Here is a 20,786-nt window from a genome sequence, read left to right on the forward strand (position 1 = left end):
ATTTTATCTGTGGGATTATATCCCCCACCAACTTCCCTTAACTAAAGGTCAAGTGGATCATGCCGAGGGTTCCAGAAATAGCAAGGCAAGTCCTTGAGACTCAGAAGCATTTGATCCAGGGGAAAACATGAGCCCTGAGCAAAGAAAGAAATTCAGAGCTAACTTCAAACTTGAGAGTCTCACCATTAAGGATTTTGTGAGTGCATGGATGGACATCGATAGGTTATTAAAGTGTGTTAGAGATGATGCGCATGTCTCTAACCTTTGAGAATGGCACACAAAGGGCAGCCATCACACTTTCTGTGGGCAACAATATAAAATATTATAGTCAAGAGATATTTTAGGGAGCCCCTTAGCTTCCAATACCAGGCAGGGCAAGCTGTGAAAAACAACTCATGAGTGACTAACATGAATATACTGAGTGGCATGGTCTGCTAGATTCTTTTATACCTGATTTTTTTAAGATTTTATTTATTTATTTGAGAGGTAGATTTACAGACAGTGAGAGGGAGAGACAGAGAGAAAGGTCTTCCTTCCATTGGTTCACTCCCCAAATGGCCGCAACGGCTGGAGCTGCACCGATCCGAAGTCAGGAGCCAGGTGCTTCTTTCTGGTCTCCCATGTGGGTGCAGGGTTCCAAGGACTTGGGCACTCTTCTGCTTTCCCAGGGCATAGCAGAGAGCTGGATTGGAAGACGAGCAGCCGGAACTAGAATCTGCACCCATGTGGGATGCCTGCACCACAGGCAGAGGATTAACCCACTGCTCCAAGGCGCCAGCATCTTTATACCTGGTCTTTTTTGAGTCTTGCCAAATTCATGAATTGTATAAACATGCCCATGTAATAATCAAGAAAATTAATCCACAGCAGAGTTAAATCATTTTTCTGGAATCATATAGTTCATAAACGGTACAAGTAGGATGCACATTCATATCTAAGTTTTCACTACAACACATCGGGTCAAAATATTACTGTCCCAAGCTGTTTCAGGGACTAAAGCTGGGTGAAAATATGAATTTGCACTTTGTAGATAAGGGTTTCTTTTATAAAGCTACTAGAAATCATGATTTTAACATTTGTTGTAGGCTGTCTCGTTTAAGCATACATTGTATCCTAAAGTAAGGACAGCTTTGAACTGTGTTTATTTTGATAGCACATTGCTATCAATTCCATCTCTTTGTAATAGCAACATAATCATAGTTATCCATATTATGAAAAGAGAGGCAGCCAAAGTGTGGATGACTGAATGTGAACCATCATCACACTCTCATAAAGAACCTGTCATACACTGCACATTTCCCTTGGAGGCTTTCTAAGGAATGGTTGTGAGCTACTTTTTGTGGCACCTCCAGAAAGGAAACATAGAGGAATAAAACTTACTTGGGTCACATGAATTCAAATTTAAAGTAAAAAGTTATAACAAAGAGCAAATCCCAAGACAGACAGACATGACATCCCCTGATACACTCACCATGGTACATGGGGTCATGCTAGCACACTGGTCTTGCTACCAAAAATAATTCCACTCAAGGTATAGCCTTGTAGTGGAAGATGGCAGTTCCAATCAAGCCATTCCTTTCCTTAAACACTAAATAATGATAGTAATTAATAGCACTGTCTATGGCACCAATTAATAGTAAGTAGGGGATTTACTTACATCAATTACATCTAACAGTCATTGCTTTGGTAACCATATGCAGGTATGGAAGGGAGGAACCAGAGGCTCTTCCAGGAACGCTCTGCAGCGCCTGTTTACATGTGTCAAGGAGGGAGAGTGGGATTCTGGGATTCAGTAGTGAATGGGAGAAGAAGTGGTCTGAACAGCCCTGAGTCCCTCTCATTACCTGGACAGGGTTACATCATTCACAATCCTGACATGCACAGGCCGATAATCACATTCATCAATAGAAAAGCATGGATAAAGAGTACTGAAATAAACCATAAAACTCAGTACAAGATAAAAACAATTATATGTGTTCTCTGAGGTCACACCAGAGTTCCAGTGAGTGCCTCATTCAGCAGTAGTTTCATGGATAAGAAACTCTGTGTGCATGGGTGCATGTGTGATTTAAATCATCCTAGATGAGCAGAACTCCATAGATAAGAAACTGTGTGTGTGTGTGTGTGTGTGTGTGTGTGGTTTGAAGCAACCTAGATCAGCATATGCATCACAGATAAGAAACTGTATTGTGTATTTGTGTACATATTGTCTAAAGCATCTTACATCAATAGAACTTCATGACTAAGAAATTCTGTGTGTGTGTGTGTGTGTGTGTGGTTTGAAGCAAACTAAATTGATTGCAGGCTGAGAGAGGTAGTAGTCAGACAGAGAAGAGAAAGTAGATTATAATCCATAAAAAGCCAATCCTTTTGTTCTTTCTCTTTGTAACTTTTGCAGTAAGCACTTCCAGGACACTGGTTCAGGGGCTTGCTTTGCCACGTCAGCAGCTCCTAGGCTGACTACACCCTTCCCACCTCATGACATATGCAATCCCATAACTGGCCAATGGGTCAGCGCCAGACTGTGGCAGTATAGTCTGCGCAGCCACAAGTCCTTCCTACCGGCCAGCTAAAGCAAGTCGTGGTTACCCAGGAAGGACTTGTAAGCACCTGCTGTCAGCTTTGCAGACTTTTAGATGAGGGGACAAGGTGCAGAGAAATATGGCTCTGTCCAAAGTGACACGGATTGTTCACAGCATGGTAGGGACTCACGTTCTCCTTGGTGTGTCAGTCAAGCGACGTGATGGTAGCCAAAGTTGGCCCGGGGGCCATTGCTGTCCCTGTCCCTTTGTCCTGTGAAGATGAAGTCCATGTTCATCTCTGTAGCCCTGCACCCAGGGTTGTCCCTCACTCTTCTCACAGCATCTGAGAATCCAATCATGCCCACAGACCTAGACTCCCTGGCTTCTCAATAAGGATGGGAAAAGAACAAAAATAACAAGGCTACCAAGGTGATATTTGGGAAGATGAAATGAGATTGTATTCCTAGCTCAAAGAACGTTCTCAATAGTCATGATCATCATCACTGTCACCATCTGCAGCACCAAAGTAAGAAAGGCTGTACTGCAGCAGGTTAAGCCACCACCTGAGACACCAGCATCTCATATAGGCGCTGTTTTGAGTCCCGGCTGCTCCACTTCTAATCCAGCTCCCTGCTAATGGCCTACAAAAGCAGCAGAGATGGCCCAAGTGCTTGAGTCCCTGCACCCACATGGGAGACTCAGGTGGAGTCACAGGCTCTTGGCTTCTGCTTGTGGCCATCTGGGGGAAATGATATATCAGATAAAAGAGATTCTCTCTTTATCTCTCTCTCGCTCTCTCGCTCTCTGCCCTCTCCCTCTCTCTGTAACTCTGTCTTTCAAATAAATAAATGAAGCTTTTTTAAAAAGAAGAGCTATGTTGAGGGATACAAGGAGAAAAGTGGTTGACTATTATTTGACATCTTTACTCAAGCCTCACTAGAGAAATAACTGTTACAGAAAAAAAAAAAAAACACCTAATTTTCTAAGAAAGGTACGGGGAAATCTTGCTCTTTAGTCCCCAGGAAATCTTGAGAATCTTCCTGCCTCCTCTTTCTCAGGATGATAAGGGAGTTTTGTTTGGAGACGGGGGTGACTCCAGTGTCAGCACAAAATGTTTTTAGGCGTTTAGAGCCCATGAATCACCAATCAATTATATGTACATTTAATCTGTTAATCAAGAATCCTAGTTTTTGTTTCACAGCTTATTTTAGGATACGTGTGGTTTACAAATCTGTATATGAGAATGACCAAGGACACTCTTATGTTTTAGTTGAATGAACAAAGAACTCTTAAGTTCACGGCTCTTACATCTGCCAAGCCTTCTCAAAAAGATTTTAATTTTGCTTTATGCAAACAATTTAAGTTAACGTCCCACATTTGTATTTATTGAGGATTTAGTTTGACAGATACTTCTATTGTAGCTTTATAGGTTATGATGAATTACTCCTCAATAAATTCATTTTTAAAGAAGTTATTTATTTATTTTAAAGGCAGAGTTATAGAGAAAGAGAGAGAGAGATCTTCTATCCACTGGTTCACTCCCCAAGTGGCTGCCGCAGCCTGAGCTGGGCCAGTTCAAAGTCAGGACCCAGAAGATTCTTCCAGGTCTCCCACATGGGTACAGGGGCCTGAGCACTTAGACTATCTTCCACTGCTCTCCCAGGAACATTAACAGAGAGCTGGACCAGAAGAGGAGCAGCTGGGACAAGAACCAGTGTCCATATGAGATGCTGGCATCGCAAACAATGGCTTTACTCACTACACCACAACGCTGACTCAAATAAATATGTTTTTGTAAGATTCATTTATTTATTTGAAAGTCAGAGTTACACACAGAGAGAAGGAGAGGCAGAGAGAGAGAAAGAGGAAGAGAGAGAGAGAGAGAGAGAGAGAGGTCTTCCATCCACTGGTTCACTCCTCATTTGGCCGCAATGGCTGGAGCTGTGCCGATCTGAAGCCAGGAGCCAGGAGCTTCTTCTAGGTCTCCCATTCAGGTGCTGGCTCCAATAAATATTTTTAATAATTGTTTGGTTTTAATTTAGTATGGGAACCACCACATAAATTCTAGCTGTGTATAGCTCATTGAAAAATAAGCTGAGTAATACTGCCCAGTTGTTGAAAACATTTTACTCAGGATTCAGGGTTTGGTACTCTCTCTCTCTAAATCAACTGGACTTATTCAACAGTAACTTTCAGGGCCCTGCCCTGGCAGATGCTATAGGGTGAGCTTACTCACCACTGGTTGGTTTCATGGATATACACGCAGCTCCAGACTGGTAAATTTAAATGTTTGCATCCTTGGCTGGGGATAAACAAACAGCTCCTAAGAAGTGAAACAGATCTCACTGTAAACCGTGTGCTTAAGTCTGCTCTGCTGTCCCAAGGTCTCTGAGCATTGGATGCAGGCACAGATGGAGCGATGGGTGGTCTCCTACGGGACCGCCCTTCCCACTGGAAGCTGACAGCTCCCAGCAGAATTTTCAGAATATTGACACAGGAAACACGGCCCGCCCCTTAGATCCTAGGTCGATGAGTTAACATCGGGGAACTCGGGCAATCAATGATCCTCCTTAGCATCAGTGCCCCATTCTGTCCAATGGGAAGTGTAGGGATGTTGGCTTCGGAAGGCTTCTCTGAGGACCAAAATGTAACAAGAATGCTTGGAAAAAGACTGTACATCATGCAGTGTGTGAAATCGGGTGCTGTTAATGGGATGGCTGTTCAGTGAGAAAGAGCTTGGGATAATGACCTCAGAGTCCCTGATCAGGCTGTCCTGGAAACCAAAAAAAAAGCATTTACTGGAAGGTCAGTGTCCAGGAAATACTCAGAGTCCCAGCTGTCTCAACCAGAGCAAAGCAAGATGGTGCTCCAGCCCGGCTCCCTTGGCCTGGGGCCCACACCCAGTCCTAGCCCCAGGTTCGCTTCCCCAAGTGTTCCTGAGACCCACCGTCTTTGGTGGTGCTGTCAAACATGTAGTATTTCACCTGGCCCACGACAGCAGCTGACAGCTTCACTCTGGGAGGGGGCAGAGTGGGCAACGAGTTGTTGGCAGGCAGGGAGAGCATCCTTTTGGAGTCAGAATTCTGGCTATGTGGCTTTGAGGAAGCTGCCCTGCTCTGGCTGCTGGGAGGGCTGAAGGAAAGAGGAAGGAACCACGCTCACTTTCTCAATGAAAGACAAGCAGCTACGTGAAGGTGGGCCCTGTGTGTTTGCTTGCATCTCCCCGCAGTGGGGCTGGACCTAACTGGAGCAAGCCGTGGCACCCGTGGCAGCTGGCGGCAGCCACAGAGGGCCACTCAGAGGCAACCCGTACTGTTGCCGGGTGCTTTTATCTTTCTTTGCCTTGCCAGACTGTTTACTGGAGCAGCCTAGAAATAAACCCCAGAGATCCTAAGGCGTAGCACAACCCTGGTCACCAGCCTGCATGATAAGCCTCTGCGATTACTTCCCAGGGGCTGGATGAAGAGGTCCCCACCGTGCACCTGTGTGGACCCCAGAATGCTTTCCAGGGAGAGGAAAAGGCGCGGGGTGGGGGGACGCGGTGACCTCAGAGCGGGTTTTTCCAACTTGTCCCTTTGTGTGCAGCCCTTCCTGGAGGTGCTTTCTTTGTTTCCTTCCTTTTGTTCTTTCAGTCTCCCGTGTGTCTCTCTCCATCTACTGTGTCTCTTAGCCCCAAGGAGCAGGTGCGGGATGTTATAAAGACAGCTTCAGGGTTCTCCTTGCTCCCTCTGGAGGACCAGGGAAGCCGTGGCCCTGGGGAGGGCAAAGCTCAGGCCTGGCTGACTGCAGCCCTGGGAGAAATCTCTGATGAATTTCAAAACCTGCCTTTTCCGAGGAGGCTGTGATCTACAGGCACAGCAGGGCCTCTGTGTTTTATGAAATGAACAAGCTCCAAGGGAGGGAGAAAATGTGGCCCCCTGGCTCTTTCCCTCCCCTGCCACAGTGTGGCTGAGCAGAGGGCTTGGAGAAACGAGGCCACCTCTGTGCTGTAGGCACCCGCCTGCCCTGAACAGAGCAATCCCGAGAACGTGGAAAGCAAGCAGAGAGCAGACAGCCCGCCTTCCCCTGTGCAAAGTGCACGGTGTTCCAGGGCGCCTGAGGGTGGAGCCAGGTCCCAGCCCCAAGATGATGGTCCTGGGCAGAGAGCACAGGACATCCACAGTGTGCGGTCCTGGAGGAATTTCTCATGAGGACCTGGATTTCTTAGCAATATCCAGACACTCGCCCAATCATTAGGAAAAGGAGGCTAGAAGGTGGCATCGAAACCAACACCTGCCACCTTCCTCTGGAGACAACTCATGGGTACTCAGGGAGCAGCTGCAGAGCAAGGCAGGGTCAGCACAGTTCTTGCGGCTTCTAGAAGCACAGGAAGTCCCAGGCTGGGTGCTGTTTGCGTGGGTAGCCGCTCTCATCGGCGTTGTTGTCAGAGACACAGAGGAGGGGTCTCTAGGCAGCCATGGGCTGGGGCTCAGACCCCTCTGCAGCTCCTGACCTAGGAGTGGTAGGAAAGAAGGGCGGCACTGGTGGGAAAGGCAGTCGAAACCCTTGTTATGCGTGCATAGCACCTTGTTACGTGTGATTCTGAAAACTAATAGACATGCTCCCCGGGGAATAAGAGACTAAGTCTCCTACCCAGCTGTGTGGGGAAGGTATGGAAGCAGGACTGCTTAGAAGAATTCTGGTCTCCAGCCAAGCGTCCGAGCTGCTTCAGAGCTGTTCCCTTCTGACTGCTGAGACCCAGGGCACTGCTTGTCTCTGCATCTGCCCGGCTCCACTGGGATGTGTCACGTCCTCTTGGGAAAGAAGGCCAGGGCCTGGAAGGGAGGTCAGAGACTGGGGATAAATGCCCCAGCCCCTCCATGATTTCTCTGCACTCACCAGGCCCCAGCCGGCCATTCCCCAATGTTTCAGTCTTCCCAGTAACCAAGACCTCCTCTCCAGAGAGCGCAGAAGGCAGGGGCAAGAAGGTAGACGGCTTTGGACTCTTGGGAAGAGAAGAGACCACAGGGAAGAGGGCAAGAAAGTCTACCCCATACCACCCCCATCCCATTTAGCACCTGGCTAGAGGAGAGGTTCATTTATTTAAGATTTATTTATTTATTTGGAAGGCAGAGTGGCAGAGAGAGAGAAGGGCAGAGCAGGAAGAGATCGACCTCCCATCCACTGGTCCACTCTCCAAATTCTAGCAATAGCTGGGGCTGGGTCAGGCAGAAGCCAGGAGCCAGGAGCCTAGAGTTTCATCTGGTTCTTCCACACGGGTAAGCCTGGAGCAACCAGGACTCCAACTGGAGCTCCGATATGGGATGCAGACAAGTAGCAGCTTAACCTACTGTGCCACAATCTGTACTCTGGAGGCAGGATTTTAAACTTCCCCCTATATCTTTCCACTATCCAAGAAGATCAGAAGCTGTTCTTTCCATGTTTCCCTTCCAGTGATCCATCGTGGGTGACGATGTTGTGTGTCTCAATCAGGTGAAAAACCACAGGGCTGTAGGAGACTATCCCAAAAGTCATGGATAGACTTGGGAGTTGACCGCAGGCCTGGATAGACACAAAAGAGAACGAGTCAGGCACTTGGACCCGGTAGCCTATCTCACAGCGGTGCTGGTAAACATCACCGCAGCCTGATGAGGACCCAGCATTCCTGCTGGTGGGTTTTCAGACTCCCAGTGTAGACAGGGGAGGAGTTAGGGGCATGACAGCCAGGTAGGAGGAAGAGGAAGGGCGACTCCTAGTCCTAGGCCTGGGCCCTGGACACTTGCCTTTTCACCCTTTCTTTTTCTGGAGGGTCTGAAGGTGTTCGGGGCAGGTCTTTGAGGAAAACAAGTCTTGGTGCAAGTTTGGAGTGCATAGCCATGTAGATAAACACTGCTCCTGGAAGATGACCCATTTCTGCAGGCAGCACCTGAGGTGCGATTGGAATCTGCCCATTCAAATTCTCCCAAGTCCTTAACGCTTCCTGAGTCGCCAAGGGGTTCTGGCATTGCTGCTCAGAGGCTGGGAGCATTCCAGTCATGGAACCGAGGGAGTGAACTGGGCTGTCTTCTGTACCCAATGGACTTGGGAGAAGGAAACCCTCCTGAGTACAAACAGATTGTGAACAGTAGCACTGTGGCTGCTCATGGTTGTAAGAATCCCTCTCACAAGCAGCCGGAAGAAGTCACTGAAGGGGCCTGAGCTTGTTATGCCCTGGGTGAAGACTGACGATCAAGCTATCTGGGGGCTTCTGTGCACAGGTGGCTTCCGTCCTGGGTTCTAGGCCCTTCAGAGAGTTGAGCGTATGAGGCAAGACTCAGATTTGGGGACAAGTCAGTGGGGGATTCTCTTAGAGATGGGCTCAGAAGGGAGAGAAGAAGGCATCTCTGCCTTGACAAGGAAGACTGGAAACCAGAGTGCGCTCAACAGATTTTTGGGGCAGCATTGCAGGAAGGAGCTGCTCCAACAGCACCAGCCTCCTCTTTGATGGTTTCTCAGATGATCCCCACCTCATTCAGTCCTTTTCCCCTTTGATATTGTCCTTAGCACCCAGATGAAGCCCTCTCCCCTCCGTCCCCTCATAGCCACAGTGTCTGCTTCTATTCTGTCCCTATGACACACTGTTATAACTCAGCATCACCACACCTGTCTTCTCCTCTTGACTACACAGTGGCAGGGCTCTTATCTTCCATCTCCACAGCACTTGTGGGTTCACAGCATAGCACAGTGTGTACAGATCCACAGTCCCTTACCTGCGATTCCAAACTCAGCCAAGGTCTGGGAAACCAGCTTGTTCTGCAGCAAAACCTGAGCTAAGTGTTGTGAAGGTGGTAAAGTCGGACTGGAGAAGTGGAGGAGAAACAGCAGAAAGGAGCCAGAGCCAAAAGGCAGTGCAGGATGCAAGCTGATGGGCTGGTGAGCAGTACAAGAGGTGCGTTAGACACTAAGTCCTGCTGATGGAAGACGGCAAGGCCAGGGCACTGGTAGGGAATATAAATCACAGATAAGAATCCCAAAGATGAAGAGGTGGTATAGGGAGATGAACTTGGGAAATGTTTATGGTCTTATATTGCCTCTATTTTCATAGGCATCATACTCTCTTCCTAGGAAGTTTGCAAGCTCTCCAAGGGCTTAGCCCTTGGTTCTTCTTTCTTTTATTAAAAAAGGTTATTTATTTATTTATTTGAGAGACAGATGAGAGAGAAAAATAGAGAGATCTTCATTCTTTGGTTCATTATCCCAAATGCCCGCAAAGGCTTAGGCTGGGCTGGTCAAAAGCTAGAGCTGGGAATTCAACTTGGATCTCCCCATGGGTGGCAGGAACCCAACTGCTTGAGCCATGACTGTTACCTCCCAGGGTGCACACCAGCAGGAAGCTGGAATCAGGAGCAAAGCAGGGACCCGGGCACTCCAGTATGGAATGCACGTGGCTTAACTGCTAGGTCAAACACCCACCTCCATCTGGTCCGTCCTTTCCATACACTGTGTGCAAAAAAGACAGTCATATCCCAGAATTCTTCTCTTCTGTAGGAAATAATTATGAGACTTAGACATGGTTGTAATTGAGAAGATTTTCTTGAATAAATGAAAACTTACAGAGCATGGATTTTTTTTCTTTCAGTGAACAAACTATTTTAGAGCAGTTTTAGGTTCCAGCAAAACTAACTGGAAAACACAGAACCTTCTCACATATCGCTGCCCCGACACACACACAGCCTCGCTCAGCATGCCCCCTGCAGCCCAGTGGTACATTTCGTGTAGTCGATGAACCTGCACTGGTGTATCACATTCCTGATGCCCACGTGTGCTGGTGCCGTCTCTGACTTGGGAGCAGCGGTGGAGGCAGATGAGGCCTAGGTCTGACTTCCCCCTCTGCCTAGCAGCCTGTCTGGCTGCACAGGTGCAGAGCAGAGTCTGGGTGGGATTACAGGCTTTGAGAGGGATAAACTCCAAGAAGGCAGCGAGTCCACCCCTGTGCATAGAGGAAAACTCATCACAATATTATTAAAGATGGAGACAGATCTGAGACATCAGTTTGCTCCCTCAGGTACACCGTAGGGGAAGAAAGCAAAGCCCAGGAGCCCCTGATTTCTCCTTCACAGGGATAGGGTCGGGGATCCCAAACCACACATCATTCACCAGCTCCCCTGGGGAAGCTGAGGCCAAGTGCTCTCTTCTGAGTGTGCCCCAACGATCACCATACCCATCGCCAAACTACTAAATGTGCCTTTCTCCACTTTTTAAATATCCTATTAAAAAAAAAAAACTATAGCCATATATAATCGCAATCAGTTTGATTGACAGATTTAAAACAATTTTGACAACGCAGTGTTTGCTACAGAACTGATACACACAGATGTTTCTTTCTTCCTTCCTTCCCTCCCTCCCTCCTTCCTTACTTCCTTCCTCTCTCTCTCGTTTTCTTACTTTTTAAAAATTTTTAGTTTCCACATATAAGGGAGAGCTTGTGGTATTTGTCATTCTTTGTCTAACTTATTTCACTCAACATAATGTTATCCATTTCCAATCATTTTGCTGCAAATAATAGAATCACATTATTTTTTATAGGTGAACAACATTAAATTGTGCACATATACATTTTACATATTGAAGTTTTCTATTAATATAAAGAGAACAGATTTCAAGTATTTCATAGATACAGTTATTTTTAAGATTTATTTATTTATTTGAAATTCAGATTTAGAGAGAGAGGTGCAGAGAGACAAAGAGAGAAAGAGATATTTCCATCCACTGGTTCACTCCCCTGATAGCCACAATGGCCAGTGATGGATCAGGCCAAATCCAAGATTCTAGAACTTTAATCAAGACCTCCCACATGGGTAGCAAAGGTCTAAACACTTGAGTCATCTTCGGCCACTTTTCCCAGGCCATTAGCAGGGAGATGGAAGTGGAGCAGCCAGGACACCAATAAGCACCCAAATGATGGGATAATAGCATCACAGGCAGCGGGTTTACCCACTACCCCAAAACACCATCCCCTCATAGATACAATTCTAAGAAAATGAATATACTTCCCTAACTTCCCTTCCTCTTTCTTTTTTTTTTTTTTTTGAATTTTTTAAAAGTTTATTTGGCAGGTAGAGTTATAGACAGTGAGAGAGAGACAGAGAGGCATTGAGGAAGGTCTTCTACCCGCTGGTTCACTCCTCAAATGGCCGCTATGGCCGAAGCTATGCCGATCTGAAGCCAGGAGCCAGGTGCTTCCTCCTGGTCTCCCATGTGGGTGCAGGGCCCAAGTACTTGCGCCATCCTCCACTGCTCTCCCAGGCCACAGCAGAGAGCTGGACTGGAAGAGGAGCAACCGGGACTAGAACCCGGTGCCCATATGGGATGCCGGAGCCACAGGCGGAGGATTAACCAAGTGAGCCGCGGTGCCGGCCCCCTCACTCTTTCAATCCCACCTTCATTCTTTTCTTTATTTTCCTTTAATTCTGCAATAACACATAATCATTTTACTTTATAATAACAGAATTAATACATCACTAACCATAATGTTCAACAGATAAAAATTAGGAAGACTATTGTTCCACAAGAGTATAGACAAGGGCCAAAACAACAACCAAACCCTAAGATGTCAGTTTTATTCTTATGTGTTGTTTTTTTTTCATATTCTATATTAGCTACCACATGTGAGAGAAAACATGTGATATTTGTCTTATTTGGACTGGCTTATTTCACTAGCATGATGGTCTCTGTTTGCATTCATTTGGTTGCAGAAGACAGGACTTTATTCTTTTTAAGGGCTGAGTAGTATCACTTCATGTATATATACCACATTTTCTTTACCCAGTACCTGGATTGATTCCATATCTTAGTTATTTTGAATTAAGCTGCTATAAATAAGAGGGTATAAATAATTCTTTTACTTGCTGACTTCATTCCATTTGGGTAAATTCCCGGGAGTGGGATGGCTGTGTTATATGGTAGACCTATTTTCAGATTTCTGAGGAATCTCCATATTGTTGTCCATAATGGTTGTACTAGTTTGCAGTCCCACCAACAGTGTGTTACAGTACCTATTTTTCCATCTGCTCATCAGTATCTATTTATTATTTTTATTTTTGTATGATAGCCATTCTAACTGGGGTGAGATGAAACCATCTGGTTTTCATTTGCATTTCCCTAATGGCTAGTAATCCTGAGCACTTTTTCATGTGTCTGTTGGCCATTTGTATTTCAGCCTTTGAAAACAGCTTGTTTGTGTCCTTTGCCCATTTCTTAATTGGGTTGTTTGTTTTATTATTGTTGAGTTTCTTGATCTCCTTATATACCCTGGATATTAATCCTTTACTAGATGCATAGTTTTCAAATATTTTCTTCCATTCTGTTGGCTGCCTTTTCACTTTATTGAGTGTTTCTTTTGCTATGCAGAAGTGTCTTAACGTGATGTAATTCCATTTGTCTACTTTCACTTTTATTGTCTGTGCTTCTCCGGTCTTACCAAAGAAGTCTCTGCTTATGCCAACATGTTGCAGAGTTTCTCCAGTGTTTTCCTCTAGTAATTTGATGATATCAGGACATAGAATTAGATCCTTGATCCATTATAAGTTGGTTTTTGATTCAGGTGTAAGGTAGGGGTCTTGTTTCATACTTCTGCATGCAAATATCCAATTTTTCCAATGCCATTTGTTGAAGAGACTGTCTTTTCTTCAGGAAGTAATTTTAGTTCGATTGTCAAAGATTAGTTGGTTGTAGATGCATGGATTAATTTCTGGGGTTTCTATTCTGTTTCATTGGTCACATGTCTGTGTTTCTGCCAGTACTAAGGTGTTTTGATTATAACTTCCCTGTAGTGTGTCTTGAAATCTGGTATTGTGATGGCTCCAGCTTTGTATTTGTTTTTTAAGATCAATTTAGCTATTCGGAATCTCCTGTATTTTCTTTTTTTTTTTTTAAGATTTGAAAGAATTAGAGAGAGGTGGAGGCATAAACAGAGGCAGAAACAGAGAGAGAGAGAGAGGTCTTCCATCTGCCAGTTCACTCCCCAGATGGCCTCAATAGCCGGAGCTATGCTGATCCGAAGCTAGGAGCCAGGAGCGTCTTCCAGCTTTCCCATGGGGGTGCAGGGGCCCAGGCACTTGAGCCACCTTCTACTGCGTTCCCAGGCCATGGCAGAGAACTGGATTGGAAGTGGAGTGGCCAAGACTTGAGCTGGCACCCGTATGGCATACCGGCACTGCAGGCGGCAGCTTTACCAGTTATGCCACAGTGCCAGGCCCTCCTGTATTTTCAAATGAGTTTTAAGATACTCTTTTCTAGATCTGAGAAAAATTTCCTTGGTGTTTTCATTAGGACTGCATTGAAACTGTAAATTTTGGATAGTATGGACATTTTGATGATATCAGTTTTTCCAATCCAGGAACATGGAATATTTTTCCATTCTTTGTGTCATCTATTTCTTTCCCTAATGTTTGATAATTTTCATTGTAGAGATCTTTCATATCTTTGGTTAAGTTTATCCCAGGATATGTAAAATTTTTGTAGCTACTGTGAATGGGACTAATCATGTAAGTTCTTTCTCAACCATGCATTGTTTGTGTTTACAAATGCTATTGATTTTTGTGTGTTGATTTTTTAACCTGCAACTTTGCCAAACCCTCTTATGTGTTCCAATAGTCTCTTAATTGAGTCTTTTGGTTCCCCTATATATAGGACCATGTCAGCTGCAAACAGGGATAGTTTGACTTCCTCCTTTCCAATATTTATCCTTTGATTTATTTTTCTTGCCAATCACTGTGGCTAAGACTTTAAGAACTAATTTGAATAGCAATGGTGAGAATGGGCATCCTTGTCTTGAATGGTTCTGTATTTTACTAGAAATTCTTAAAGCTTTGCCCCTATTCAATTTGATGATTTCTGTGGATTTTTCATATATTGCCTTGATTATGTCCTTCTATACCCAATTCACTGAAGGTTTTTATCAGGAAAGGATGTCATATTTTATCAAATGCTTTTTCTGCATTTATTGAGATATTGTAATTTTTATTCATCAATTTGTTAATGATATATTATTTTTTAAGAGAGTACGGATGTCATGACATTTATTGTGATATTATTGATTCACATATTTTGAACCATCCCTGCATTCCTTGGATAAATACCACTTGGTCCAGATGGGTGAATTTTTAATGTGTTGTTGGATTTGATTAGCTAATTTCTTGTCTGTAATTCTCTTTGTTGTATCTCTTTCTGATTTTGGAATTAAGATGATGCTGGCCTCATGGAAGGAGTTTGGGAGGATTCTCTCCCTTTCAATGACTCCAAATAGTTTAAGAATAATCGAGATTACTCTATCTTTAAAAGTTTGGTAGAATTCATCAGTACAGACAACCAGTCCTGGGATTTTCTTTGATGAAAGGGTCTTTATTATTTATTTGATTTCCATCTTGGTTATTGGTCTACTTAGGTTTTGTATGTCTTCATGCCTCAATTTTGGTAAATTGTATGTGTCCAGAAATCTATCCATTTCTTCTAGATTTTCCAATTTGTTTGCATATAGCTGTTTGTAATAAGTACTAACAATTGTTTTTATTTCAGTGGCAAGAGTTGTAACATCTCCTTTTTCATATCTGATTTTATTAATCTGGTTCTTCTCCCAGTTTTAGTTAACTGGGCCAGTGGTTTATAAATTTTATTTCTTCAAAAAACCAAGCTTCATTTAATTAATCTGTAGTATGTTCATTTCTTGTTCATTTCTTCTCTAATTTTCATTATTTTTTTCTCCTACTAATTTTGGGTTTTGTTTGGCTTCTTTTCTAGATCTTTGATATGCATTATTAGATCATTTATTCAATACCTTTCCAGTCTGTTGGTGTAGACCCTAATTGCCAAAACTTTCCTCTTAACCCTGTTTTTGCTGTATCCTATAAGTTTTGATATGTGTGCTATCACCTTCATTTTCTTCAGGGAAGTATTTTTTAGTTCCCTTTTTATTTATTCTAGGACCCACTGTTCCCACAGGGGCATATTGTTCAGTTTTTATGTGTGCATGTGTGTATATTTTCTAGAGATTCTTACAGTTGTTAATTTCCAGCTTCATTCATTGTAGTCAGAAAAGATACAGGATATGATTTCATGTTTTTTGAATTCGTTGAAACTGTTTTTGTAGCCTAGCATATGGTTTATCTTAAAGAATGTTCCATGAACTAGTGAAAATAATGCAGATTCTGTGGCTATAGGATGAAAGGTTCTGTAGATCTCAATTAGGTCCATTTGGTGAATCCTTGTTGATATTTTTTGCTAGTTGAAATGTCCATTGATGAAAGTGGAGTGTTAGAGTCTCCTATTCTTATTGTATTGGAGCCTATGTCTCCTTTAGGCACACTCACATTTGTTTTACATAGCTGGGTGATCTAGGATTGGGTGCAGATACATTTATTATAGTCACACCTTCCTGTTGAGTTGATCCTTTCATCATTATATAATAATTTCATTTGCCTTTTTTAAACAATTTTTTATCTCAAAGTCTATTTGGTATTAAGATAGCAACTACTCCTTGTTTTTGAGTTCCATTTGCATTGACTATATTTTTCTAGCCTTTCACTTTCAGTCTGTATGTTTCTTTGTTGGTGGGGTGTGTTTCTCATAGACAGCATATAGATGGCTTTTAGTTTTTAATCCATTCAGCCAGTCTGTCTTGTAACAGGAGAGTCTAGTTCATTTACATTCAAGGTTATTATTGACAAGTAATGAGTTGGTCTTGCCACTTTTCCATAAGTCTTCCTATTTTTTTATATCCTTTGTACTTCTACCAGGAGATTTTTCTGCCTCCACAATTTTTTCAAGATGTCGATTCCCAACACTCAGGGAATTCTGAGCTTCTGGAATCATGCTCAATAATTGTCCAAGACCCCGCCACACCCTACATCCTTACTGGTTTCCCAGCATAGTCACAGATTTCCCACAGTCACAGGCTACAGGGGATCCACTCTGAGCCCTGCACACCTCCCCACACGAAGAGAAAGCTGTCCTGTCCCTGGACCCAACCTCTGCCCAACAGAGATCAGTCAGTGCTCCACCTTGACAAGCTGAGCCTGGCACTTTGGTGGGAGGATAGGAAGGGAGCAATGTGTCAAGTGGGTATCCCGCCCCCACCAACTCTCTAGGCCAGACTCCTCTCACTTATTCTGGAAAGACGGTGCTTCTCCCTCTGGTTGATGGGCACTCTGGTGGGAAGAGGAGAGGGGAGCAATATGCCCTCTACTCAGAACTAAGTGGGTACCCTGCCCCAACCAGCTCATCCACCTGGACTCAAAGTCAGTGGGAACTGCGAGGCTGTCCCCCAGACAAGGTCACCAGTGGAGGTCACCAGGCTTCTGCAGACTCCTCTCACCTCGCTCTGGGAAGATAGGTCCACCGCCAGGCACTGGCCGTGGGAGTCAATGGTGGTGTCCTGTGTGCTGTTGGCATGTCTGCACAGTCTGTGCTGCTCCACGGAGTCTCTCTTCCATCAGTAGGTCTTTAACTAAAAACTTCTCTCTGGCTATCGCCTAGGAACACAGATCCTCCCCTGTTTTTCTGGTATCTTCCCATGATCAAAAGCAGCATTTTTTCTCTTGGAATCCTTAGTCTGCATTGTCTTTATCCAGTCCTCTAATGTTGGACACCCAGGTTAATTGTGAACAGTGTTGCTATAACACAGTGGTGCAGATATATCTCTTTGATGCAACAAGTTCATGTCTTTTGGGTACATATCCAATATTGAGATACTGGATCCTATGGCAAGTCTATTTCTAGTTTTTTTTTAAAAAATCTCCATACTGTTTTTCCACAGTGGCTGCACTAGTTCACAATCCCAACAAGAGTTTATTAGAGTTCCCCTCTCTCCACGTCTTTGCCAGCATCTGTTTTTGCAAAGCCTAGCGTTACAACCTTAGTACCTGCTTCTGGGCTGTGCTGTGTGCTTCAGGTTCTCCATAACTCACAGATGAGGGAGCTCTGGGGGCAGACGGGTGGCTTCTCCCAGTGGGTGGGGCACAGACTCCATCCAGGACCCTGTTTGCTGAGTCTCCACCCACGCTTGTTACAGGGCATAGTAGATTCCAGACTCTCTGGCTGTAGTCCATGCAAACCCAGCTCGATTACTCTCAGTTTAACATTCACTGTGAGAACAACAAGAGAGCCACCTTTCTGAAGTGGAGTGCTTTTATTTGTGTGTAGGAACAGCCGTTTCTGAGCCAAATGGTCGAGGAAAAGCTGAGAGGCTCACCCAGGACCTTCTCCGAGTCTTTAGCAGTGGCCCACGGTGAAGCCTCCAGGGGCAGAGCAGGAGAAGGAAGCATCACTCAGACACACCAGACAGACAATGATTGCATTCTTAGCAGAGCATCTCAAAGTGAAAACACTCTTTAGGGAACATGACATTGGGATTGGCAAAACAGGAGACAAGTGGCTATTTCCTGCTTATACTGACCTCTGGGTACCTCTCCAGAGGGCCTCAGAGAAGCTTGGAGGAGGACAGACAGGAAATGAAAACCTCTAAGGAGAGGGAAAAAAGCACTGAGGTCAGACACTAGTGTTGTGGAGTCAAGGGTTAAGCCACCTGTGATGCTGGCATCCCATATCGGAGAGCGGGTTTGAGTCTTAGCTGCTCTGCGTCCAATCCAACTACCTGCTAACGTGCCTGGGAGAGCAGCAGAAGATGCTTGGGCCTGTGCACCTCTGTGGAAGCCCAGGATGGAGCTCCTGGTACTTGGCTTTGGCTTGGCCCAGACCCAGACACTGGGGCCATGTGAGGAATGAACCAGTGCTTGGAAGGTTAATCTATCTATGTATCTACGTATCTATGTATCTATGTATCTATCTATCTATCTATCTATCTATCTATCATCTATCTATGTCTATCTCACTATCTCTATCTCTCTGCTTTTCAAATAAGTACCTACATCTTTTTGTAAAAGAACTCAGTTTTTGTAGACCTAACAAGGAAAACATGCCGGCCTGCCACTGAGTCTGACTATGCAAGTCTGTTAGAGCCCCTGACGCATCCTGCAGTGTGCTGAGGAGCAGGCTGGGGACAGGTCTCCAGGGCAGAAGGCACCGAGCCCAGCTTTCCTGCCATCGGGGTAGTGGAGGGACTGAGTCAGCACCTGTGCAAGGCTTGCTCCTTGCGGGGGAGGGGCCGTGTGGGGACCAGGAGCCAGCCGAAATGTAGACTTTGAGTCCTGAGGTCCCCTAGACCTGGGGTGGATCCTGTTTGGTGACAGGGGCCTGGACCAAATGATCCATGCCGTTTGTTGCTGGCCTTATAATGGCACAGTTGGGGGCATGTTGCGCAGAAGCAGGTTGGAGCAGTAAGCACCAAGGGGAACCATGGGTGCCCCAGGATGCACGGGGGATAGTGACGATGGGTGAGTTCACTGTAAACTGAAGCAGGAGAGGGCAACGGAGAAGAGAAAGATGCAGAATCAGAGTGTTTGAGCAGGTCCCAGAGTCACCAGATGAAAGGACATGCACCCTGCTGGGGAGAGCTGGCCGCCCCTCCTCCTGAGCAGCACAGCCCAGAGCTGACCCAGGGTCCCCGCCTCCTCCACTGCCTGTGAGGAGAAAGGCTCCTCACAGCCTCCAACCCCAGCGCCCACATCCCACAGCCTCCTCTGACCTCTGTCTCTGTGCGTGGCCCCTCCTTTCTCCTGACCGTGGCCCCTCCTTCCTCCTGACGGTTCCTCCATGCAGCGTGTGGTGAGGGTGGTGAGAGGCGACAGCAGGCAGCCACAAAACAAAAGGAAAATCAGAAAGGCAGAGTGGACCTTGGGGACGGGCTACTCGCAAAATCCTGAGTTTCATTAAATATAGAAGGGTAGGATGAAAAAATAGTATTCACTCATTGTTATGGTTTCAAAGTCAGAAGCTGGCCTTGATTTCAAAGAACTTGTATGTAATGTGATGCATGGCTTTCTCTTCTGTCTCTCTTTTTATAGGTAAGTGACATTTCATTCTGCTCATCCCCAAGGCAAAGTTGGATGTTTTTAAAGTGGAAAAAAATGAGCGGAAAAAGAAACGGGGAAGGTGGGAAGAGGTGGCAGTCGAGGGACAGCACAGGTAGGTGCTCGCTCAGTTCTTCGTCCTTGGCGCAGAACGGCCTGGGGGGCTTCTCTGCACTTGGTGGTCAGCCCTTTGCTGTGGGTCGTGGCTCTGGCTTTGGAACGGGATGATGACTCTGCTGTTTGAAACCGGTTGGTCGTGTCACACGGTGGCTATGTTGTGGTTGAGACGTCTTTGCCTGGTGTGAAATTGGTTGGGGATCGGTGCCCTGGAGCCGTGGGCCAGGGAAGGTGCTGGAACTGCACGTTAGGGGAAGCACGAGAAATCGGATTGGATGTGGAAAGCAGAACTAAGGGGTTCCGAGGAGGACAGTGAGGGACACAGAAGGCAGACATTCCTGCCACAAAGGAATTGTAAATGGTCCGAAATGTCTGGACAGAAATGAGGTTTGTCAGGAAAGTGAAATTGGCTGGTGCGTTAAGACCCTTTTACTTAATTGTACAACTACCGTCAATGCAACTTTCTGTTCTTGCCTGGTTGCTGAGGCTGAGACGCCACTTCTTTTCTCTTTTGCATGATGTCGATTAGCTTTCTAAAAACCTGGAGGCTGATTTGTCTTTGTAGTCACCGCACCTCTCCTTGATCAGTCAAGGAAAGCATTTGGAAATCCCCAAGTCATCTGGGCTTTGTACTGCACTTAAATCCAACTGATGCCCCCCAAGAGTGGAGTGGAAGTGTGCGTTTTTGCTGGTCCCACCCCCAAGTTGCCTGTGATCCCCTGATATAAATAACTGATGGCTCATTCTTGCACCTGTTTTTTATTTACTTGGTGTATAAGAGAGAGAGGCAGAGAGAGATGCAAATCATCCTATTTAATGATCTATAAATGTAGACCAAGGACTTAACACTCAATTCAATAAAAATATTTTAAAAGTGCCTACTTGTTCTATGTCCAGTTATAAAAGAGAGAAACTGAATTGAGTGGAGGGTGGGAGATAAAGGGAAGATGAAGGCGCTGCTATGGGCCAATGATTCAGTTGCCTAAAACAATGGTATCCTACACGGGTGCCAATTCAATCCCCGGCTGCTCCACTTCCAATCCAACTCCCTGCTAACACACCTGGAAAGTCAGTGGATGATGGTCCAAATGCTTGGGCCCCTATCACCTGAGTGGGAAACCCAGATGGAGTTCCAGGCTTCTGGCTTCAGTCTGGCCCAGCTCTGGCCTTTGCAGCCATTTGGGAAGTAAACCAGAGGATGGACAATCTCTCTCGTGCACTCTCT

At 45.4% G+C, this 20,786-nt stretch overlaps 1 protein-coding gene across 2 annotated transcripts in view; it reads left to right on the forward strand.

Annotated features, from left to right (window-relative positions):
- NTM (neurotrimin) overlaps positions 1-20,786 on the forward strand; it is a 1,090,341-nt gene that overhangs the window by 307,698 nt on the left and 761,857 nt on the right. The window contains exon 2 of one of the 2 annotated variants that reach the window (XM_070048355.1): positions 19,439-19,559. The exons of the other annotated variant lie outside the window; for it this stretch is intronic. Coding sequence (XP_069904456.1) covers positions 19,481-19,559 — 79 coding nt within the window. The 5' untranslated portion in view covers positions 19,439-19,480. The remainder of the gene's footprint in view (positions 1-19,438; positions 19,560-20,786) is intronic. 2 annotated transcript variants of the gene reach the window in all.

The sequence above is a fragment of the Oryctolagus cuniculus genome, chromosome 1, assembly GCF_964237555.1.
Source record: "Oryctolagus cuniculus chromosome 1, mOryCun1.1, whole genome shotgun sequence".
In the NCBI taxonomy this organism is placed as follows: domain Eukaryota; kingdom Metazoa; phylum Chordata; class Mammalia; order Lagomorpha; family Leporidae; genus Oryctolagus; species Oryctolagus cuniculus.